The 25,369-nt window shown below is 40.4% G+C and overlaps 1 protein-coding gene across 1 annotated transcript in view; it reads right to left on the reverse strand.

The window, feature by feature from the left end:
• Nucleotides 1-16,051: 16,051 nt before the first annotated feature.
• The window catches only part of VPS13D (vacuolar protein sorting 13 homolog D), a 108,017-nt gene continuing 98,699 nt past the window's right edge, over nucleotides 16,052-25,369 (reverse strand). The window contains exons 67-69 of the mRNA XM_082493363.1: nucleotides 21,826-21,957; nucleotides 17,405-17,645; nucleotides 16,052-16,577 (exon numbers count right to left, since the gene is read on the reverse strand). Of these exons, the coding sequence (XP_082349489.1) occupies nucleotides 16,446-16,577; nucleotides 17,405-17,645; nucleotides 21,826-21,957 (505 nt within the window). The 3' untranslated portion in view covers nucleotides 16,052-16,445. The remainder of the gene's footprint in view (nucleotides 16,578-17,404; nucleotides 17,646-21,825; nucleotides 21,958-25,369) is intronic.

The raw sequence follows: 25,369 nt of genomic DNA on the forward strand, positions 1-25,369 counted from the left end.
GCGGCGGCGCGCTCTAAGGTGAGCCGAAAGGGCGCTTTTTTTGAAGGGTAAAAAACCCAACTCAACCCAGGGGAAGAAAAAAAAAAAAATCGTGAGGAGAAGTCTGCCTGCAAGGGAGGGAGCGGGGCCGTAGGGCACAAAGGAGCGTGAAATGGCCGCGAATAAAGCACGGCTGGAGGGCAGAGAGCGGCCCTTGGTGTCGGGGGAAGGAGCGGAGCGGGCTTCCAGAGGTGAAGGCTAAGTGCTCGTTATCGGCTCGTGAAGGGGGGTCGGTGTCGCCGATACGCCGTGGTTGCCCGCGATAGCTGCGGGTGGAGGCTGGCGACCCGCCTGAGGCGCGACGTGCCCTCCGGATAGAGAGCCCAGACGGGCCCCGCTTGTGGAAGGGTTTTCCCGTTGTCCGCAGATGGGGTTATTTTCATGTCATTGTCTTTAATTTAATTTCACTTCACTTTAAACATAGTATCTAAAGCTCGCGGTAATTAGCCTGCCCCTTAAGCGTGAGGGCCTCCTGTCAGAGTTAATCCAGGTGTGCGCTCCTGACAGAAGCAACAAGTGGAAATGCATTAAACCCTAAGTATCTGGAAGTGGAGGAATTATGTTTGCTAAGGTCTGTCTGCCATCGCAGGGGAAAGAGATTTCCTCCGGTTTGTGGAATCGGCAGGAACAAAAGAACCTGCTAAAGAGGCCGAAATGCCGAGTTTCCGATTGCCGCCCTCTTATGTTTTCATGTGTGGGGAGGGTTTGGGGAAGAGGGGGCGGAGGTGTTGTTGGTTTGGTTTGGTTTGGTTTTTTCCCCACAAACAGCGGAAGCCTTTGAGTTTGATATGCTGAAAAGAGGACTTCGGTTTCCTTTAAAATTCGACCTGTTGATTGTCCTGTATTTATATTTCTAAAGTGAAAGTTGCTTCTCTCTCTGAACGGCTGGGTTTTCACAAGCTCTTTTCTGTTGTTAACAAACACTGGATTTTTTGGGGTAGGCCAGAATGATTAAAATGGCTGTGTAAAGTTTTGGTTGGTGTTTTTTTTTTGTTTGTGTGTGTTTGTTTGTTGTTTACTGCTTTTTTTTTTTTTTTTTATGAAGTGATTCTTAAACCACAAGTGGTAAACTATTTGAGATGCATTTCAGTTCAGCTTGCATTTAATTTTCCCATGCTGGTATGGTATCTTTTGAAGTATTTTTGTTTTTCTGTGTGGTGGATGGAAGGAGCAAAGAACTGGGATATGTGACACTTGAACTCTGAGGTTGATTTTATGCATCATCTTTGACATCTGCTGTATCAATCCTGTACCTTTTTACCTGTCTGTGAATAGTTTCAGCAGTTTTGAAGAGATGTTATAATGTCTTAACAAAAGTTTTGAAAGTTTGTACAGAGAACTCCTTGTATGGAAATTACTGTTGTCTGTTATTTTAATAGTTTAATTATCCTGATGCAATGGTAAGTGAGTATCTGTGCTGGTCCCACGTTGGGAAATACAGATACTGGGTGAGTTATGCAATGTGGGTTAAGGGTTTGGTGTGTATCTGCTGATTTCTTATGTAGCAGTTTGATGTTTTCCTGACAAGCTTGCTTGGCTCTTCTTAGCAATTTTCATGCCTTGAAAATATGCAGGGGTTAGGTGGGGGATGCTGGATCATGTTCTTTGATAAGGGTCCAGGATTCCTTTAATAAGAAGGACTCTTTGTTGCAAACTGGTCTTTTGCTACCTTGGTGTGGGAGTGGTGAAGTTTGAAATGGATGGTGTCACTGAATTAGTGACCACATCAGAATTACTCTGGTCTGCACTGCTTCCAGACAAATTAAGGTATGTGTCAAGACGAGGTCATCTGGTGATCCTGAGAAGCCAGTTTAATATTACTCTTAGACCACAAGGAGTTTCCCCTCACTGTAAAGCTGTCAGGCTGTGTGTCTGTCCTCCAAATCAATGGGACAGCAACTTTGTGTGTACAGTGATACTGTAGTGGAATTTTGGGGCACTGTGATGATGCAGACTACTACTACTTAATAAGCTGTTTGTAAGAGTTTCTACTGGAGCTAAAGCAGCTTAGGTGTATCAAAGCTGTGGAACAGCTATAAGGTCCTTTGTCAGGTCAAAGAGCATAATGAAGTTAAGGTTTACAGGAAACATTTATTCTTCTCAATTAGCAGAGTCTAGTCACATCCTTACTTACCATCTCATAGAGGCAGAGAGTGCCAGCAGGCGGGTATAAAAGCGTGTTGATTCTTGGAGTCCAAGATTAAACATGAAAGAGAGTACTAGCTGCTCAGTCAAGCAGTGAAAGCATGACAGGTTTGGTTTGTGCACTGTTTTCTGATGATGTATCCAGTCATTGAGAAGGGCATCAAATACGCTTTTGTTGCCCCAGAGAGTGCTGGGAGTGGTCTTGAGCACAGCAGGAAAATGATGAAAGCCTGCCAGAAATGCACGTTCTTGGGCAGTTTTTCCAGTAGTTTGCATCACCTGACGTGGAGCTCTGACGTGTTGAATCAAGAGGTGGCATTGAATGTGTTTTCTAAGAGGTGAAACCGGTGCCCTGCTATTGCCTGCACAGTGGGGGTAACTTCAGGTTGTTTTTGTCACACTTTTTTAGGGTACAGGGGGAGGATGTGTGGGAAAGTTGTAGGCTATCACTGAAAGGGAAACTGCTTAGCAGTTTTTGAGCAGAACCTTTTCTGTATTGTGCAGTATGAGTAACTTATGGATGCGTAAAGGTCCATAGATCAGGGAATCCTATTCTCCAAAGAACAGCAGTAGCACGTCTCGTTACCCTGGCCTTCCCTTCACTGACTTCATGAGATCTGAGGGGAGAAAAACCATCTAGGATCTTCCTGCTTCTGTGTCCTGCTTATGCTCTGTGTTACTGGTTCCTGCTGTGTTCTTTGCAATATTTTAAGTATGTCTGTTGTGTTCCTTTTGAGGATCTCCAGCTGCAGAAACAAGGTAATGGACACAGTGGGCTAACCGGTGTCTTGGAGATCACGAAAGTAGTAGGAACTGTGTGACGGTCCCCTTGCAAGGGCTGCCAAAGTGGACCAGGGGTCTATTATACGCTACCTTAGGAAGTGCCGCATCCTTGGAAGAGCAACAGGGTGCAGCAGAGGTGGGGGTGCAGGGTGGGTGCCATCCAGCCTTGGGAAAAACTGATAAGCTTGATCACAGTATCAGGCAATGTTGCTGACTGTAGAACTTTTCTGTATGCTGCTGAAGATGAGGCCTGTTGAAGTTTAGAGCATAAATAATTATTATCTCTCCAGTGCAAGGGCGCTGTCTGTGCTGGGCCCTCTGTCCCAGCCCCCACTCTGTTCAGCAGGGTCAGGGAGAAGGGAATAAGGGGCGGTGTCTTTGGCTGACATGAACCCGCTGGGGAGGGATGAGAGGAAGGGGGTCTTGGGGGCTGGGTTCAGAGCAAGGTTAGCCAAATATCGGATAAATTAAGCAAGAGAAACAGACAGCTCAGCTTGCAGTGAACTTTTCACCCAGCTAACCTGTTCCTCACCCTGCATTGCACAGGTGGAGTACAACTCAAGTAGAGCACAACCCTTGCTCTCCCTGCCTCCTTTTTTTTTTTGCTGTAGCGTAAGCATGGCCAAAGGGAAAGCAGGAACTGAAAGGGATTTGATTTGCTGTTTTGAGTCCAAGAAGTATTATAATTCTAATTGCTGTCTTAAGAGCACTGAAGTTAACACCACTAATTGCAAAGGGGTTAGTCATTATTTGCTCCAGTGTAGAACGAGGACCAATAATTTCTGGTCTTAGAGAATCAGGAAGAAATTCCATACTGGAGAGGGCAGGGAACAAATGACAATGTCTAAACAGGGGTGATTAGAGATTCTTTGTGGGAAAACAAAAGACTGGTGGGAATTCAGTGAATTCTGGTGTTTATATTTCTCTGACTTTTCTTCTGCATTTGCAGTGCGAGTAAATACAAATAATTGCTGACAGATGTTGTAAAAACATAGCATTATGATAACCATTAAGCTTAATTTCTTAGTTAATAATATATATCAATAACTAAACATGGCATACTTGGGCTCTTACTCACATCACCTATATGTAATGGGCTTTGCTCCAGAGGTGCGGTATGGAACCAAGAGCTGAATTTGTTCTTTTGACCCTTCCCTCAATCCCTACTGCTTCCTCTCCCTCTCTCCTCTCCCAAGAAAGCTCCAAGCAAATTAAAGTTACTGTTTTTTTAAGTAGTTCCTCCACCACAATCAGTGTGTAGTGGTGAGGCCGAAGTTTTTGATATGCTTTCTTAGACTGTTTTTCTCTTTTGTGGTGGAGCAGGTTTGTTGGAGAGCGGTATCTGGTAAAGCACTTCAACCTAGTTTTTAGGTTAAATTCACTAGATTGAAATTGGGACTCTCAAGTTCTCTTCTGATCTTCCTTTTCACTCATCGTAGGTAAGGAAGGTCTGAAACCAATAGAAGCTGTCTAATGCACAGTATTTCCGGGAGTTAAGTCCTGTATTTTTCTGTGTGCATGCCTAAACTCCATAGAACAGGGGTCCTTGCAGACCCCCCTTAAGAAACTTTTACTGGTGGTGCACTTTCAGATGGTAAATGCTGGGAGCTCTGTGTCTAAAAAAGAAAGAGCATTGTGTAAACCTAGAGATAATCTTTGACTTCAGGAAGCTGTGAGCCTTTCTGGAGCAGTGAATATTTCAAGTTTTGCCTCCTGCTCTGCTCAATGCAGAATGATGATTTCCACCCCCCATTTTGGATCTGAGAAGGAAGGTCAAGTTCTTGGACTACATGTAAATGTCAGTTCACATACAGCTCCAGAGCCACTGCTGAGGTTTACATTAGGTGATTGGCTGCAAAGTAGTACTGACAGCATCTCACTTGGTATTCCAAATTCCTGGGTGCTGAGGAAGGCCAGGAGCTCAGGCTTACATGACCACATTGTCTAGATGTGCATTCGGGTCAGCCCTGTGTTGCAGCAGAACAGCTGGCTTCAGCTATCCCAGCGGTGCCTCCCTTGGTTACAGGAAGGCTGTGGGGGAAAGCATGGGGAAGAAAGGCCGTGCCTATTGTAGAGCTTATTGCGACCATGTGCAGTTTGCTCATGCCTCTCGTACCAGAGGACGAGAATGTAATTTTGCTTTCTTAACATTCCAGTATTTTGCCCATCAGGTGAGAAACAAATGCAGATTGGGTGCAGAAGTTTGGTGTTTCTATTGACAGAGAAGGGCCATGGCTCTGTAGATTGAGAAAAGTGGGTGTGTTAGAAGGTGTGGAGAAAGGGAGTACGAACTGTAGTGTGGTTGCTGTTGAGTTCCTGAGCCTGCCTGTTGCTGATGCTACTAGTTGGTTACCAAACAGTTTTTCTTCTCATGCAGTTGTTTCAAAACATAAAAGAAGTAGTTGAAATCTGCATAAGGCAGCACTGCTCTCTGCTGCCCCTTCCCCTGCAATGACAGGAGCATATTTGTAGGTTTGGTGAGCCAAATCAGAGAATGGATTCTGTTCAAACTCACTTTTTTTTTTGTTTACTTGTTTTGGGCTTTTGTTCTGTTGTTCTGGTTTCGTTTTGTTCCCTTGGGGTGGTCCTGGCTGGCTAATTTTACAACCTGTCATTTCAAATGCAAATACCACCACTGGGGAGGGGATGGGGCAAGGACAAGATCAGTGGTCATCAGATACGTGAGACCACTCCTTTTCTACCAGTTTAAGCAGATTCAGCGGAGCTCTAGGTAACATTATAATCTTCCTAAAGACAAATTTGCTTGTCTGATCTGTCAGAGTGTATATTCTCCACAAAAGTGGCTCCCTTTTAGATGTGTCAGTGAAGTTTCCCAGACCTGTTTGGCCACTCACCTTGTGGCTTGAAAACCTTGTGTCATGGCAGGCTTTTTTCTTCTACTGTATTTTTCTGCCCCTTGAGTGACATCATTTAAATGATGAGTCTCTGAGAGATGATTCATACCAAAAAAGATCTAATAATTGTTACCAGTTATTCAAATCAGCATTACTGATTTCCCGCATCCTCCCACTGATCCCTTGAGTTCTCCCACCCACTCGTTTTTCCTAATAATTCCCAGGCTTTCTGGCTGTATGCTTGATATACCCCCTTTTGTGTTACTATGCTAAGGTGTAAGCATCTGGCTCTCCCCAGAGGAACATTTATGGCTTGGCTGCAGCAACTTGTGTAGGCAGATAGGAGCTGGAATTGAACTAGCAAGGTAGATTGACTACTGGCAGCTTCAATAAAACTTCAAACTGCATTCACATCACATCAGCTTTTCTCTGATGTGGTGGTGGTGGTGTTGGCAGTCTTTGAGGTAGTTAGTTCAAAGCTAGATGAGTAATGTATCTGCAGGCTATAGTGTTGGGGTGCACAGAACTGCAAACTAGATTGTCTAGAAGAGTTCTGCAAAGAATTACACTAATTACACGCTCCGAACTAGCAAAGACTTGCAGCAGTAGCGACCCCATGTGCCGCTGTTCTTCCAGTTTGTAGTGATGATTGTTAATTCTCATTCACAAATAAAGGTCTTCAACTCATAAGGCTTGTTTCTCCAGCACCATGAATTGAAATCTGTATTGTGCAGTGATTTGTATTGTCAATGCAAACAGTAAGCTGCTGTTGAGAGCAGCCATATTTTCTTCAACAGCTCCTCAGTCTGGCCCCTTTTTCCCATCATGTTCTTCTCTTTTCATATCCCTATGCATTCTTTCTCGATCTTGCCTGTCTGAGTCCCTTCTGCATCTGTATTTTCATCTCTTTTACCTTCCTCACTCATTCTCTTAGTCATTTCCTCTGTTGGCAGGATCACATTTGATTTTGCCCAGAGTTAGCTGGATATAGAATCCCAGAGATGGAAAATGGTGAAGCTGGATCAGTTCTGGATGCCCGCAATGAGATACTTAGAACACCTCAACATTAGGGCAGCTGAAGTTCTGAAGTTGATTTTAAAGGTATTTTTGGCTGTGTTAGACTGTCTTGTGCAAAGCCTAAAAGAAATGGAAAATTGTAGACATACAGTTGTATGGATCTACAAAGTTGTTCTCCCCTAAGCAAGGAAAACAGCATTTACCCTCCCTATTTATTAGCCCCAGGGGTGGGGTGTTAATCTGACATTGAGGGGTAGGAGCGTGTTGAAATTTGTGCTGTCAAAAATCCTTATAGAGGAAGTGAAAAGCCATTTCTGTTACAGAACTCATTTGTTCACTCTTGCTTGGAGGGGTTGGGATGGCAACAACTGAAAATAAGAATGTTGTCCCCAGTATTTGAGATGAGTTGTTCATTTCACAGACAGCGGCGAGGAGAATGAAAAGTATATTGAGGAAACGGGGCACAGGGACAAGGTCTTAGTCCTTGTCTAAGTCTAAGAGGACATAGAGGACCTCTTCAGATGACTAATTAAAATTTAGTCAATTTCCTAATACCCTATTTTTTTAAAGGAAAAAAAACCCTTTTGTTTGGGGATTTTCCTATAGAGGAGATAAGAGGATATGTTATAATATTAAAGGGATCTAAAGCATAATCCATCCCTTGCAGAGGATTCCTGGGTTTTCTAGCTCACTTTTGGGTTATTTCAATGGTTCTAAGCCATGCAAATCAGTAAGATGATCGCAAGGACTGGGGATTGTTAGCTGTGTTTCTGCAGCTTGTGAACTTAGGCCCCAAATAAACGGACAGCTCTTCTGGAGAGAGCTGCTTTACGTAGAAACCTCCTCTTGGACTGTACTCACTGTTCTGTTCAAGGGTGAAAAGTCCTGCATAGCATGTGTTGGCCTTGCAGAATGAGCTCACATGAAAAGAGCAATGTAGCTGCCCCCTTTCTTCCTTTCTGGAAAAGCAAGTGAATTTACAGCTGTTCTTGTGTATGTAGTAAAGCTGGCACCGCAACCCCTACTTTGTCAGCAGTAGGACAGTTGAGGGGAAGAAAAGCTTGGTGTAACCTTTGGTATGTTATTTATTATCACTTTGCAGCCCCCTGGAAAATGAACTTTAGAAAATTCTGAGCCGATGGTAACGGTGAACACTGGGAAAACCCAGGAATCAGCAAATCCATTGTGTTGTGCTGACAGAAAGATACTGTTACAACACACTTTAGCTGCCAACTTGCTGCAGTCACTCAATCCATCATGGTGGGCTGTTGGATCACAAGCCAGTGAAACTCAGCCTGGCGTGTTATTTTAGTCTTACATGGACTGTGAGATAAACGGGGCATGAACTGGCCCCCTGGCAGGGGGTCGACCCCTAGCGCCCTCATTAAAGTGCCAATCAAAAAGAGTAATGGAAAAGGGAATGGAAAGCTGGCTTCTTCAGCCTGTTACCGCTCTCAGCCTGAGCAACTTTCACAAGCCAAGGGAAACATTTCTCTTCTGAATAGGAGCCAGGCCTCCAGAAATACCTCCTCTCTGCTTGTCTTTGCAAGAGCAAGTGCTGAAGGCTCTTCTGGGTGCCTTGCTTGCAGCGGAAACTAGTTGCTTACTAGTGCCTGTTCAGGGCAGGTAGTGGGAAGAAGTGTTGCTGAATGCAACCCAGAAAGGGTGTGGATTCTGTGGAATATGCAGGCACTGTGCTATGCTTGTGTTGATCATTAGTTGGTCAGTGGCATGGTTTCTGTCACAAGTTGCTCATATTCAACATTTGGGTGTGAAAGATGCAGAACCCTGCTTTCTCCCCATAGCAGTCCAGTTACCAACATGAGTCTAGAAGGCTTACTCATGTGTGCAAGGTATGTAAGTGGATTCCTGTGCTGTGTGAGGGTTATTTCAAACTCCCACAGGAACCCACAGCAAATAGGTCCTGCAGTAGTACCACAATCTTTGGGTGAATATACAGCTAAGGCTCAGGCACACATGCAGTGCTAAACTGCCTATCTTTGATCATTAATATTTCAAATAGGCAGGTAACCTCTGCTTTGACAATGGATGCTTGGTTTTCAAATTCTAAATGCATCCAGCACTACTGATGCTGTGAGAATTTCTCTATGTCCTGTGATGCATTTTTGGTTTCTGGTGTATAAACATGTTTTTCTGCACATCGACTTCCCTCTGGTGTGTGCTCAGAGGAGAGGGCAAAAAAGTAGCTGCTGAAAAGAAAGAAAGGTGGGTGAAGGTCTGTGTGGATTTAGCATTTGAAATCAGGAAGCTCGAAGCTGGGGAGCTAGCTCGTAAACCTGCTTATAAATGTCATCTCTTGGTGTGATCTTAGTGTGATTAAGACCTTGCCAGATGTTTATTTTTGCTCACAAGGTTTTATCAGCAGATAGATTCTCCAGGTGGATATTGGTTTGGTTTAAAATACTTCTTTAATGGGTAGGACCGGCAGTTGGAATTGGTGTCAGTGAAGCAAAACGTACTAGTAGTAACTAGCTTCACTGTAAGTAAATTTCCCCTGCCACAAAACTAACAAGGTGGTCAAATTTCAAGTTGACATGCTATTGTATACCCAGGCTGAGATTAGAGAAGCCCTTAAGAAGCATTAGAGGAAACTAATGCAGGTAGCAAGTAAAAATCATGATTGGAGATCAGCTTGATACCGAGCTAGGTCAGAAAGAATAATTTTATCCATTTATATACAGTATTGTGTTCTTGTATTCTACATATACCTGTCTGAACTCAGGGTGTAAGGATGTTGTCTCTGCATCCTCTGAAGGCTCGTAGTGCAACTGCTGTTATACCACAAATAAAGACATCCTGGCACAGAAGGTAGTGCTAAATATAATCTTTACATTTCTGTGATGTTGACACACGAAGGACTAGTTAAAGGGACTAGAATTGCACACTGGCAGAGGGAAAACATCACTGGTGGTGTTCTCCCAGGTATTTGAGTTACTGTGTCAGGGGCTTAACCTTACCAAAGTCAGGCTGGGGGAGGGAGTTTGGTCCTGCAAAAGGTGGTTTGCCCCCCTCCCCCCCACCCTGCTAACAATATGTAGGCACCATTTTTTTCACTACATTATTATTCTGATATCCAGTGGTTTGTACTGCTGATTGTCGATTGTTTGCCAAGGGCCTTGAAGCAACAGTCATTAGGTATGGTGAGTCACCCTCCCAGGTCAAAGCACGTGTTTGCTGTTGCTGTGTCTGGCGGGCTGAGGAACAGTTGGTATGACAGATTTTTTTATTTCTTAAAATTTATCTACAGCTGCAGCATCCAGGGGACTTTTTTTGCTGGCATTTTCAGTGTGCAGAAACAATTGTTCTGTAGCTTCCATACACAATTCTTGTCCTTTGGGTGACCCATCCATTTATCCAAAATGTAAATGCACATGAAAGCTGTTTACTTCTCTCATGGCCTTTTAGTTCTTTTGAGTCAGACCAGAGTAGGCCTGAGGTGCAAGGTTATTCTTATCCACCAAGAGAACTCTTTGTGCTGGGCACGTTGCTTGGGCAATAGTGCATCAGCTACAGAAAAAAAAAACACAAAACAACCCAACCAAAAAAACCTTTGTGATACTGGCATCCGATGGCATTGAGGGAATGTAACTGTGCAGCAGGCTGTTAATAGAATTGATATAATGCAGTAGGCATGCATCTCTTATGTAACTGCATTTTGCTCCAAGATTATTTTTATTTCTCTACTAGAATGTGCTGTAGTTCTACTGAGGAACATAGCAAAAAAAAAATAAATCCCCCCACCCGTGTTTGTCAGTAGTTAATGAGTAACCATTTTTTTTCTTTTTAGCAATCCTTCTTTCATATGATTAACAGTGCACTCTCTTACATCTATGAGACACGTGCAAAGCCAGTCACAGTGCGAGGACCCAGCCTTTGGTACACATCTGGTGCTGTTTTTTTTTCCCTCACGTTCTCCCACTTCAGAAGATCTGCTGATAGAGAGCTATGAATAGCATACAGTTCAGTCAAACTGATCTGTGTCCTCTGTTAATGAAACATTTTCTCAGCTAGGTAACTTTATAGTATTATTGAAGCAGATGGCTTTGCACTGTCCCAATGCCCTTTTTAAGGCTGTCAGAGCATTGGGACAGCTACCAGTAGGCTGTAATAAAGTTGAACCAATGATACAAGTAAAGAATTGGAAGTGTTTTGGTTCTAGCCCTATGTTTGATAAAACTAAGCATCACGTGTACTGGTTAAGAGCCTACTATCAAGCCTGAATTTTACAGGAGTCAGGATTGGAAGTCGAAGCTCTGGGCATAGTTTGATCCCACCCCCCTCAATAAGACTATGTGTTCCTCCTTTGTAACAACTATGCTTTTAAAAAGTTTGGAGTATGGCCAGCACTCTTCATGAAAAGTTTAAAAAAAAGTGCGGGTATGGCTACATTTGGGGGGAGTGTATTAAAGAAGTATATAAGAATATACACACACAGTGTTCTTCTTTGTAAGAAACCAAGTTGTATAAGTGGATTTTGAGCAACTGGTGACTTAATTAAAATGTGTTTTGGTGTGGGGGTTTTTTGTTTGTATGTTTGTTACTATCATCTTTACAGCAGCCTGTAACCTGAAGCGAGTATACTCCTTGAAACTTGCTTTTTCAGACCCAGCTACCCGAGGTGAAATCATTGTGATTAGCAAATAGAGGCACGTTCTTCTAAGAAGAGAAGCAGAGCAAGCAAGGTTATTCCTAGAGGAGTCATCACTGTAGGTAACAGGTCAGTGCTAAGCTGTGTTACAGAGAAAAAAAGAAACTAAAAATATATATAGTTCGCCAATATCCTGGAAAGTAAGTATTGTATTGATGAGAAAAATAGGCAAATGCTGGAAAACCATCATGTGGTCTAGGAAACGTGACAGCAAATATATCAAAGCCTCCTTGTCATAGGGCAATGTTATGATTATTTTCCTGTTTTGAGATGTGGACCATTTAGCCACTTACATTCTCCCCACAAAAATGTAAGCACTGCACTTTTTTGGGTAAACAGGATTCACAACTTAAGCTGTTCTGATAGTATCATCATCTAGCTGTTTTATTGGAAATCTATTCAGGAGCAGAAGGAAGGAAGGAACTGCTGTTCACATCTTGCACACTGTTTACCTCATTTTGTATTTCTTGTTTCACTGCCTACGCTTTATTTATAAACGGCTACCTTTAAGTAGGTAACAACTTGTTTATAATCCAGTAGTGACTATAACAATGTCTGTTTCAGCCTGATCATACCGTAGTAAGATGCATAAGTGCATGTAGAACCTCACCCTGGTTTGAGTGAAGTGGCAACAGTTACTAAACTTTTTTACCCAGTTTATTCTGTGACTTCAGAAAGTGATTAATTTCTCTTCTTTCAGAGGCAGCAATTGGGCAGGCACCTTACCTACTCCTCCAACCTGTACTGTGCTAGATCCTGCTACCAGCTGGAGGACTGTATCCAGGAATTATGTGTGGTTACAAAAATCATGTGTTGGTGAGTGGTGTGGGGTTTGTGTCTTTTAGCAGCCATATTGCGCACACGCTCCCTGTATCTTTATAGTTTTGCATGACCAGGTTGTTTACGAATAATACTGTTTCCTCAGAAAAAGAAAAAAAAAAAGTCTCTTAGTGGCCTTGTCACATTCCTGTTAGCTATATCATAGAGCTTAAAACAATACAATAAAAAAAAAAAATTCTCCATGTTTTGATTGCTTTGTCAGATACAGGGCAGCAAAACAGAAGTTTGCAGCCACAGCTGTGGATTTGGGTCCGAACAGAAAGGACTTTTGTATTTCTGCTTGTCCAGAATTGCTTCTAGACTAAAATGACATTGCCATCTGTTGTCTTCTGCGTATCTTGCACATTAGAGACTTGCTTATCTAATTCAGTCACAAGTCTATCTCATTTTAGTGACAGCAGAACACATGGGTCTGGATAAGTGTTAGAAATATTAGGATGCGTTTCTCCCCCACAAAATTATATTAATACCTAAAGTGCGATTTGGGTTTGGTGTTTTTTTTTGTTTGTTTGGGGTTTTTTGTTTTGTTTGGGTTTTTTGTTTGTTTGTTTGGTTTTTTTTGAACTGTATTGTTTGACTTAACTCTGGCATTGTATAGCTCGGGTAGGTGATGTACTGTGAGGCGTTACTAGAGCACAAAAGCCACACTGGTCATCCAGATGTGTAAGATGTCTGGATTTTATTTTAAAAGATGTGCTTTTTTTCTTTGATGTTTAAATAGGTTAGCATCTAGATTTCTCACTCTTAAATGACTTTTGGAAAATTAGACTATATCTCAAATGCAGATTACCTGGGAGTCCAGGTCAGAGAAATGCAGTGCAAGTCTGGGTTTGACCTCCAGTGACAACCAGCATTCCAGGGGGTTGTCCAGGTTTTTCCTCAGACAGAAGAATTACATAATGTAAGAACAGTCTTGAGGGCTGTTCTGTCACTCAAGAGGCATGTGTCTAACTTAAGAGAATTATTCATTCCTGTCCTCTACAGTAATTTGCTGTTCCTGCACATAATTAATGGTTTTGCAAGCAAGGGCACATGAAGAGTGTGGGTGGAATCAATTTATTACACTTCTCCAGAATTATGGTGAAATAACTCTTATGTCAATAATCTTTATTTTACATTTCTTCAGTAGCAACTCTAACAAGAAAACAAAGTTGGTCAGGGTAGGCAGAGAACAAGGTGTACAGTTCTCAGCAAAATATAGGTAAAATCAAAGCCAACGGGCTGAAGCAAAGTATTTCTACCTCAGCATATCACTGCATGGGTTACAGGGTTTTTGAAATACTACCTGCATTGTTGATGGGTTATTTAATCTTTATTAGAGTGTGAAGGTGAACAGCTTTCTATAAAGACTGGAGCAAAGAGGCATGAAAAAGCATTGTCTTCCCTTGTATTGGCTGTGTGCTAAAGGCAGTGGGCAGAAGGAGAAAGCTGTGTTACTGTCTGTCATCAGTGTATTTTTTTCCTCCCCAGCTTCTGAAATTTGAAGACTGAAGCTGCTTTCATTGCTGCAGCAGTCATACCTCCTCCAATGAAACCAGGCTAAGGGAGGTAAGCATAATGCCTTCATAAGGCTTTGAAGAACTTTGCAGAATTTGGTAAGTGGAACTATTATGTTGCCTTGTCTGCCTACAGCTTGTGTTTCAGTTCTTAAGAATCTGAGTGAAAGCTGGAGACTTGCACTTACTGTCCACATCCTCTGAAAACTATTTTTGAGTATGGCTCCTGGAATCTGAAAGTTATATTTATTCACTGAGTAATAATGTTAGTAGTGCCAATAGCAATAGGAAGTCCACAGTAAGAGTTCTGAAATTATATGAAAATAGTTGGGTTACAGCAATAAATAACATCATTTGTGCTTTTAAAAAAACCCAAAGTTCTGATTCAGTTTGTTTTGGAATGCTAAATGAGGCAATATGTGTCTTTCAGCTATGTCTGTATATTACTCCTTGTAATCAGCATGGTATATGTACCCTTAGGAGAAAAGTGCCTTGTCTAAAGAGGAGCGAGCAACTTCAGCCACTATACTCAAGAGGAGCACAGTATCAGGGACAGGATTGTAACATACTGGAATAACCTATTCCAGTTATGCTCTGTGGTACTCATATAATCTAGGCTAGTGGGTACACTTCTCAAAGGTTTAAATAATGTTCTGTTTAATCATTATCAACAGTCAGGAACAGGTCAAGCACAGTCCAAAAGAAATAAGCAAATACACAAATTGGATCCATTATCTACTGCGGTTCCCTGAGTTCGGGTAACTCAAACTACTTTTTAGGTCTTTGCATGTCAGCTCCTTATATAATTGTTACGAAACTTAAGATTCAGGCCATTCTCCTGTAAATTCTCAACACAGAGCTGTGAACTACTTTTTATTTTCCTTCCCCATCTATTTACCATCTTTAGCATGTAGATATTTGCTGCATTAAAAAAGAATTTTACAGGGGAGAGAAGCAGGGAGTCTGGGTAGCGGAGACCAACAGGATGGACATGTTAAAGCACTATGGAGCCAATGCACTTGTTGAATTCCTTATTTTACTTAAAAATTATACAGAGAAATATACAAAAGTGATGCATTAAATCAGTTTCATTTGTGTAATGGACCTTTATGGATTTTGTTTTCCAGTCAGAGACCATACACACATCTACTGATACCACATTTTCTCCTTACACAATAATCCCTTGCTTTTCACTTTACAGGAGTTGAGAATGGGTTTAATTCTACACTTCCATTTAAAAATATTCCTGTATGCTTTTATGAAAAGATAGTAAAGGGTAAACTAAGTTGAAAGTAAAGCTATAGTGGGCTTCTTACTTTGAGTCAAAGGTTTACAAAATAAGGTTTATAGAATTTAGGTTACTCAGCAGTTTTAGGAAAGTTGTGTATTCACACTTGAACCTTGCACAGCAAAGTGCTGTAGCGCATGCAGACATTCAGCACAGTGGCTGAGATTTCTAGTTGCTGTGAATAAAGCTATATAAGTACACTCACTCCTCAATCTTCAGCTTGGTTAAAGTTGAGATAAATACTGATTTAATGTACAACATTTGAAAAAGCATGTTATTTTTATTATTTCAAAAAGTTTAATTTTGAAGTGTCTGTCATGAAGACAAATGATGCAATGATTTCTTCTCCCCCCATCCCACCTGGCATTTCCAAGGCTAGCAGAATTCCACACTAACCAGCCAACTATATACACTTACTCAATCCGAGTGAAGGAAAACAACTGAAGTTAAAGCTTTCCATTTCCAAGGCTGCTCACTTGAACTATTTTAAAAACAGCTTAGAAGCAGGGGCCTTCAGTGGTGCAGACTTCGCTAGGTTTGAGTGCTGTATTCAAAACAGAATCAGCTTCTTGTTTTCTAGCATCTTGAAAATGTAATTGAATTAGTGAATCCTTACTGCAATATTTAACAAAATGCAAATTTTTTTTGTGAAAAACAAGGTTGAAATTTCGGTGGAACAGTAGGTATACGTGCATGTAGCTGTACTCACGATTTAAGAAAAAAAAAACAAATCAAAATACCCAACAAACAACCCCAAACAATGCACCCTAATCACAATGTTAAAGCCCCAAAGTACAGGACGTCTGTGCTTCAACAGCTGCAATTAACTCTTACTTTTATTTTATTTTTTAAACATTTATCTACATCCCTGCACTTGTGAAAATCAGCTTTCTCAAGGAAAAAAAGAGAGAATGGCTAGTTTCAGGTAGTGCAGTAAGACTCAGTATAGCTCTTTTAATTTCTTTACACGGTAAACAAAATTCTATTTATACCAACACCCTGGTCTGTACTTTCTTATTTACATGAAACACTTTTACATATATACATGTTAGCAAAATACAAGGCTTCTCCCAGAACCAAATACATTTCAGCTATATCTTTGTTATACAACTTAAGCTTTAAAAAAACAAACAAAAAAAGAAACAAACAAAAAAGAAATCCCACCTCACTTGTTTTCTTATGCACAATGATTCCATTTAGCTAAATACTAAAATCGTATTTCTTTCCTTCCCATGTAGTACTTTCTCTATTTATAGACTACCATCGGCTCCAGACTTACACTTGCAGTTCACTCTGGCAGTAAGGAAGAGGCTTCAAGAGTCCAGCTCTAATTGCTCTTGATTTTCACTGAGTCTTAACATAAGCTGTTGTTCGTAATAAAGGCTCTTTGCATAGTTTATTTCTTGAGATAGCGTTACTGCAAGAACTTCAGATTTCACTTTCACCTGCAAAAAGAAATGTGATTTTTCTTAATGTGATACTGCTATCACCTAAAGCAGAATTTATTTATTTTTTATTACTTCAGTAACTGAAGGGATTAGGTGTCAAGTCTCCCGTAAGGAACAGAAATGTTTCAGTGGAGATACCTTCTCAGTGCTGAGGCTGAAGTAATCACGAAGTGAGGGAGGAAGAGACAGGTAAATAGAGATAGGTATTTTATGATGAGAGCAGAAACATCTTGCAATATTTGAAGGTACTTCCTTTGCTTGCCCTCCTACCTTTTATCTGGCTTGTCTGTTTGGAATGTAAACTGACTTGGGTCAGGGGTGAGCTTGTAACCTTGCCTGTAAAACAGACCCCTGAGCGACTACTGTAATGAAGAAAAAAACCCTGTAATAGGTTTTAGAAGTGAGAGTTCTGATTAGCTTTTACATGCATGACATAAACACTCTTTCCAATCTTACATACTTGGCAGTAAAAAAATACTACGTATAGGTGGAGAAGACTAGCATAAATAGACAGCAAAGTACTTAAGTTTCATGTATGTATTGTAAAGTTAAAAGCCTTTCTCAGGTAAACACACATTTCTTACTGTAACTTTTCTGTCTACAGCAGTATTTTAGATTTTGCCTTTAGCTTTTCTCAGGAGTTTAGGGAGCAAGTTCTACTGTCACCTAAACCTTTTCAGCAGCAGCTATTTTCACTGCTGACAGAACAAAGTTTTCATTGTTATGCAGCACAGGAAACCAAAAACTAGTGACCACAAACACTTTCAGCATAAAGGGGAAAAGAAACCCCTGCATGAATGAAACAATAGGTGCTAGGTCCTTACCATTGGTTTTTGTTGGGATGGGCCTGGCATTGCTACACCACTACTTGTATTAACAGCTTTCTTTGTCAACTGTATATACACGTTCCCATGGTCTTTTGAAACAAGGCAGTGGTAGAGATCATCATACTTGACTTCTAGGAAGATGGCCTCGCGGTCTGTGTAATCACCACTCTTCAGGAAATAAACGGCCTTAGATGAAATGAGAACACAATAGCTGTCTATGTTCTCCACCGCTATGAAGCTGCAAAGTAGAAAAAGGAAAAAATATTCACTTGAAGCTAAAAATAGTAAACTAACAAATGTCTTCACCTGTTATGTTTTGAGTGACCTTTAGAAGCCTTTTAGAAAAATTAATAGCATAACATGTACAATTCATCTGTATTTAATTTAAACTGTTCTAAAAAAATCGAGCTGATGAAGTACCCTCTCACCCAGTTAAAAAAGATCATGCTGTAAATCAAATATTAGCACTAAATGCCTGGCTTCTAGCTTTGGACATTAAAAGGGCATATAAAAATATCCTTTAACAAGGGTTAAGAAGAGTAATTTCCTTACATTGGAACACTGCAAGTCCTAATACTGAACTTTAACTGTAACTAAATTCAGTTCCATTGCTGATATATGAAAGGTTTGCAGACGTTTATGACAACAGCATTGTCCTCCTACACATTATAAACCTGCTGTGCTTCCTTCTACCACACACCTCTCTTGCCTTTAAAAACAAAAACCAAGTTTAACCTGGTGCCTGGATCAGTAGCTAGAAAAGAGAAATTAGCTGTTTAACACTGGGGTGAAAGGTTAAGCAGCAAGCAGGTTTCCCTGGAGAGATTAGTCTGAGTGATGAATAGTAGAGGTAGAAAAGAGTGAGTTAAGAATATCGAGAATAATGATGGCTGAAAAGGTTGATATGTGAAAAAATAACAGTAAGCAATGCAAAACTGAAATAGATATTTCAGACACAAACACTTCTCCCCCACTTCTGATTTACTACTGAAGTGAACCTCAATAGTGTGTTTTTTTTAATGCTGAAAAATTCAGAAACTTAAATATGAAATCATAACTAAAAAAGAATGCTAAATGGCGTAACAATGCTCTGTCAACAGCCCACAGCAGTTGAAGCATATCTGTAAAACTAAGATTCTCACGCTGTCAAGTAGGTTCAAAAGTACTATTTCCTGACTCATTGCTTGTACTAATCTGTCTGCTGTTGTCCTAATACATTCTGCAAAACACTCCACTGTTTCACTGTTTTTGAAATCAATGAAAATTGTCGGTACTAAGAGTTTTTGGTAGATCAGAAAAGCTTACGATCTTCAAAATTAGTTTGGGCTGTACCATTTTAAGTAATGGTTTGCACAAATTACTCTGAGCTGTATCTAAATAAACCCATAGCTATAAATGCAATTTTAATAGCCAAAGATATTTCAGGAGGTCAGATCACAGTTTCTTTTTGTAGTATAAAAGAATAATTCCAATAATCTTCTATTAATAGTCCTCTGAAAGATGGTATTCTGCACTGAACTTGCCTTTTCCCTGCCCTGTGCGTCCCAGCCATGTCAGCTGACAAATGCCCTTGCCTCCCGAACCTTGAAAAAGTCAACAACGTACATTTTTATTTAAGCGCTGAGAAGAGCACAGCCATTCCATTAAAAGAAAGGCCCGTAATGTACTTTGCCCCGCTCTAACCTTGGATAAAACTACGGGATAGGATAATTGAATTGGGTTCCTTTAAGTAAAACAAAATAGACAAAAATATGTGTTTCAGCTTAAAAAAAATCAGGTAAAAGACAATGTTAACACAGTTACTGAAACTAGTGATTGCCCCTCAGTTTTCCATCAGAGTTCAAACACTTTGGGGTAAGGTTTTGTCTTTGAAATCAGTTAAGTAGGATGGAGAGTGATATTTTTTTATGAAGCATCATAGAAAACTTAACTTTAAAATAGAGCAGCACTATAGAACACAGAATAATAGTCTTGCTTCTTGGGACAGGGATGTGAAAGCAATTACAGTATTTTACAGAGGATTCTAGCTTTGACTCGGCTCAGACTTCCACTGGAAGCAGAACCAGAGGAAACCTGCCGGCACACTGGCTTTCTTGGCTTCTTTTCCAGCAGGAAAAGAAGATTAAAAGGTCACTATTGAAAACCCCTAATACTGTATCACTATCCTTAGTAATTGTCACAGCAAAGCTGAGAAACTTGAGAGGGTTTTGTATACCCACAAAAGCAGAACAGCTGTTTTCCTATGTATGGTATTACAGCCCGCTATATGGGGCACATCCATGGAGAAAACTGAAGCACTAATAGCTACTGTAAAGTCCAGCAGAAGCAACTGGGTAATCGGACCACGGGTTTGTATCTTCTCCATAAGAACAACAGATTATATATCTAATTTTCCACACATGATTTTTACTGGTGTCATGTATATGTTTTGAGGAACGGAAACAGAGGTCAGTGATTTAATGGTGAAACACAGAAACATTAGCTAATTTGTAGTTCAAGCTCTACATTTTGTTCTAAGTTTGAGTCATGCATCATTACCCATTTTCTCTTGCCAACTGTTACTTTCTTCTCTGTCTAATTCTCAAAACAGGTATTTAACCTTTTAAGATACTACTTTAAGATAGTACTCTTTTTTTTTTAAACCCATACTTCTACACTGTTAAAAAGATCTCAAATTAATAAAATGAAAAATTAAATGAAACATGATCCAGTAGAACAAAGTAGAAGCAACCAGATCTCTGGAGAATTTGTGGGTTTTTTAACAACATCAGGAAGTAATTACACAATATTTTCCAGAAGTGAAACAGTGAGCCTAACTGGAAAAAAATGTGGAAACATTTAGTTAGAACAGTAGAGCAAGGTATTAAACCCCCTTTTATGGATTTAACTCTGAAGGAAAATATGCAAATAATCAGGTCTCTAAATGTGTTTCTGATTATGATACTAGGATAAAAGTCAGAGGCATAATTTTGTACTTATTTTCCATGACAAGAAACACTGTTCTCTTGTTGAATGATGTTCCTAATGGTCAAAGTCACAGTGAATGAACAGTGTGACTCGGTGACAAAAGCTTATGGGGTACACTTGCAAAAAAGTTGGCTTTTTTTGTGGTCGCAAATTGCTCTCTTTCAATTCTCCCTACCTAAAAGCCAGACTGTATATGCATAAAGACCCTTAAATGAGATGAAAACAGGATAACAAGAGTGTAAGATCACAGGGCTATAAACCAAGTGGCAGATTACAAACTCTTCGTCACAGTCAGCTGAAGGTACAATCTAGAGTGGCACGTGGCTTTCAGAGCCTGATTATTGACGCTGGTGAAATTAAGACATCCTGCTGAATTGGTGCCTCCCTCTACGAGCTTCACCATTAACAGTATCTTGCACTCTCCACTGAAAACAGCTGTTCAGCTAACTGTAGTAGAGGTTGGGTTCAGTAATGAGTTATGCTTTAAGACTGCAATCCAGCAAACTGACATCTCCCATAGAAACAAATGAACAGGTATCTTTCCATGCATTCATTCTGTCTGTGGGTTTTTTTTCCATACTCTCAAACCTGACCACTAACAATGTTTATACGCTCTTTTCACTTGCTTTCATGAACTGTATCCAGGGCATTCAAATGTAGATGTGCCTTTAATGTATTACCCATGCAAATTATTCACTCTTGACTTCTCTGGAGGAAAAAGAAATAATTGCAGGTTACTTTGGCCATTAGCTGTTAACAGCTGTTGCTTGGGAATAACATGGACCACAGGCATCCAAGTTAGCTTCTCTCACATCTAAACCAGAACCCCCTCAGAGTGTGCTCTGTGCAGGTCCATGGTGGTTCACGGATTGCTGTCACGGACTCACTAACCACTCTACTATGCTTTGGGCTGTCTGTGAGAAACAGTCAGTCAGGGACAGATAAGGGAAGAGGTACTAGTTCTGCCTGTACTCATGTTACAGAGGAAGAAGAGTACAGGGTTAAAACACACACTTGTTTTATCAATGCATGTGGAGGGTTGGACATGTATTATGCATGTTAAAGGGGCCAATGATTACTTAGAAACTTACAGAGATTTCATCTTTTGTAATGATAGAAGGGGACCAGGGACATTAATAGGAACAGGAGTGAACAAACCAAGGCTCCAGTTCCTCCCCAGCCTGTGTGTGATATGCAGTCAACGGCAGTTAGCAACAAGGGAACCAAAGGAGCCCTTTGGCACCTGCAGTGATGTCTGTATACAGCCAGTGGACAGGCCACTGTGGAAGTCATCAAGTGCTCATGCTGTGCTACTAATTCATGCCAAGAGAAAACAAATAAAATGTATATGTGTGTATGTAAAGCAGTTTTAGTCCCTCTTTCCCAAAGACATGGAGATACAAAGGCAGCAAATAGAACTACTTAAAGCAACTGTGTCAGTCAGTACTTACAACTCATCTTGGATGTTGTCAGTCAGTTTGAACAGCTGTTCTTGTCCTTCTGCTTGACTTTCTGAATAGCAGGGCAAGAGCCCTTGAGGTCCTCTACAGCAGCGAGGCTTTCTCACTCTCTCCGCTTGTGTCCTACACGCAAAATAGATGCAGAGACATGACCCAGTGCAGCAGCAGTGCTTTTCCTTCCGCTTAAACCTGTCAGCACACAAAGTTCTATTTGTTTTGAAATATGAGGTGTGACAAAGCCTTTAAAAGTACAAGGTCTTCACAAATACAGCATATAGATTCTGTAATACTTGATCTGGAAGTTCTTCATTTCAAAGAAATGTCTCTCTGTTTTCCTCTACAATTAAGGGGCAGCATACTAAATTAATAGGAGGAAGAACAACCTAAACGGAGTATACTGTCTGCAGATTTTGGGATGTATTTATCAGCAGAGTTTTACTGATCTGACTGTTTCTTCTCACTTCTCTTCTGTAGAGTGCATCAACCTAGACAGAGCTCACCTTGATGGACAGTGTCAGTAGTTTGAAAATTGAAGGGTTATGGAAAAAAGCACATGTAGTTAAGACAAAAGAAAAAGCCACAATTAATTAGTCCAATTAATTAATTAGTAGTAGAGTTTAGCATACTTTACCTTTCTTGAGCATCTATTAAAAGATAACAATAATAAAAGACACGTACGTGTGGCCTAACAGACATCAGAGGTTGGTACTAGCCGCAGTACTAAAGAACTGTAGGCTAGGTTCCTCCCTTAGCAGTATTTTGTTAAAAAATAATATTCTGAATTCCTTTAAGTTTTTGGAATGCCCTACGCCTGAAGAATTGTGTTACAGGCTGCCTAGCCCTGCTTTATTCTCTCTCCTTTCCCAACAGCATCACTCTAGGTCTGCTGCATGCTTTTTCCTATCTCTTTCAGGCTACTGCTGTTAGTAATTTTCCAAGCCAAATGCACCGCTTTTGATTAGTGCGCTCTCCTTCCCATCTTGATGCTTTGTAAAGATCCTGTACAATGACCTGCTTCTATCCTTTCTGATCAGAAGACAGGAAAAAAATCGTTCGAGTTTTGGAAAACACGTTTTCTTTTTAAGCTGCTTGGCAATAACACACAAGAGTACTTGCCTTCTAAGCTTTGCTTTCTGCAGATGTTTTCTCTGGAGCCTTGTTTCTTTGTTACCTTTCCCTTTCAGCAGTCCTGTCCCAGACTTGCAACCCATGCACCCTTTGAAAATCTGTTTTCCTTCAGGTCTTTGACACCCTTGCCTTTTCATGGTGACAGACATTGCTTTTTGCCCCTTCCCTTCCTGGCTGCAGTAGATGTTACTGGAACAAAATCTCTTACATGTCATTCACAACTTAGTATCATCTTTGCTGCTCTCCCATTGGGCAACTGGCCTCTCAGTGTGTTTTGGCTATCATTGTTCTGTCTGGTATCAAAAATGTATTTTGCAAACAAGGTATAGAAGCCAAAGATACTGGCTTTCCAGCAGAGCAGAGAAAAACATCAGCCAATTTAATTTTTTAATACGTTATGACTATCTGGCAAGTACTGATTTTGTTAATGAGATTGTAACACACCTGACCTGTGTGACAAATTACAGCGGTTCAGAAGTAGTGCACATCACTGATCCTTTCTGAGAGAAACTTCAGGAGAGACAAAAAGCTGTTGACTTTACTTCAGCTGAACTATGGTTATGCTAAGTTGGAAAGTCAGTTTGTCAGCAGGGAGAATGAAATGAAGAATGGAAATTCTCCAACTAAAAGAATGCGAAACAGAGCAGGGGCTTAAGAAACCATAACAAATGTTGTCATTAATAGTGCCAGTAAAATATTACCAGTTAAATTTTCAATTTTACCTTTGCTGACAGATGTTCTCACTGCTTCACCTGTCCTGCTGCACTGCTTTCGGTTTTGGTTAGATGTTCATTTGTTAATTACAGTGTTATGCATCCAAGCTAAAAAATGCCAGTATGAAAACTACTGTTTGCTGCATAAAGGTACTTAGTTTTCCTCATTTGCAAAAAGTGCAATGTCTTAACACTGTATTTTTCCATTAGTAGCATTTCTCTGAATCACAATAACCTAACCACTAGGTAAACAGATGACTTCCACAACCTATGTACGACTTAAAATTATTCCACTGAGTAACAGCTGTATGCACTGTTTAGAACTTCATTATTAAGTACTATAACTCTAGACCAAGTCACCTCTACTGCCCCTCAGATCTTTTTATGTATAAACAGGATTAATCTGTAGCAGATACAGTTACATGACAGTATTGTTATCATTCTGAACCTGCACCAAAGGTGAACACGTAAGTGCCTGTTTTTATCTATTAGATTCTTAGAAGGTAGTAAACAAAAGTATGTGTTTGCCTCATGAAATGAAAAATGTTGAAGCAAAGTTCCAAAGAAATGGAAGGGTTCCAACCAGTGTAACTCACATCTTGCTGTTTGTCCTACTGCCTAACTTCCAAAAGCAGTAAAATGGCAAAATCTCACTTATCCAAGAAGCCCCCATTGGATGTTAAACCTCTCTACAGCACCTGTAGGTTCTATTGACAAGTTTAAAAAGTGAATGTCTGAAGCACAATGTACAGTTTTTAGTTAACTATTGGCCAATTAATAACGTTTTTACTTAGACACTTTCCTATTACGCATTCAGGAAAGATAGATAACCATCTGTATGGGAATGAGCAACAACACTGCATAATGGTTTTTACATTAAACGTCTTTCAGATAAACATTCAACTGTGCTATCTTTTTCTGTATTACCATGAGAAGAGCTATCTGAAGCATTGCAAGCAAGACTACTGTAAAAATGAGGAAAGAATAGGCCTTTTAATCAGACCTATTCCATAGAAACGAGAACATCGGTGAACATTTGTTTCTACTGTTGGGCTTAGGTCAGACAGAAAGTACAAGTACTACAAAAGTACTAGGCCCCACAAAGAATTTCCGGAAGGATTGGCAGCTTCTGAGTTGTGGGTTTGGTTGTGGGTTATTTTTAGGTTTTGTTTTTGTTTTTAAATGGAAGAAGTACTTAAGAGTACAGTGCTTATTGTCCCCACTGCTCCTCCATGCTAAAATGTTCATCCTGGTGATAAATGGTAATTCTCATCTTGGTGATAAGAAGGTCAGCTGCTTTTCAACTAAGTGCCACTACAGCTAGCATAAATTGCATTGATTTAATCCATCAGCCCCTTGGCAAACTGGTCTGTTTGGTCTGGACAGCTAAAAACATTCCACACGACTTGATTTTTTTTTTTTTTAATCTAAAAATTTGTTCTACTCTCTCAAGTTACGTTCTGTAAATAATAAGCAACACTGATGAAATGCAAAAAGCTGAAGATTTGTAAAGCAGAATGAACGGTGGTGTGCCCACATCTGTGTTACATTAAACATGCACTCAACAGATTTGCTGATTCTTTTTTAATAAGCACACAAAGGCAATACAAGACAGAAATGCCCTCACGTCTACTAGTCACAGCAGGGAAGAGTGCTGCTGAATGAAGACACAAAGAGATTGGAAATGGTGTCAG

This window comes from Vanellus vanellus (assembly GCF_965231255.1).
Source record: "Vanellus vanellus genome assembly, chromosome: 20".
In the NCBI taxonomy this organism is placed as follows: Eukaryota; Metazoa; Chordata; class Aves; order Charadriiformes; family Charadriidae; genus Vanellus; species Vanellus vanellus.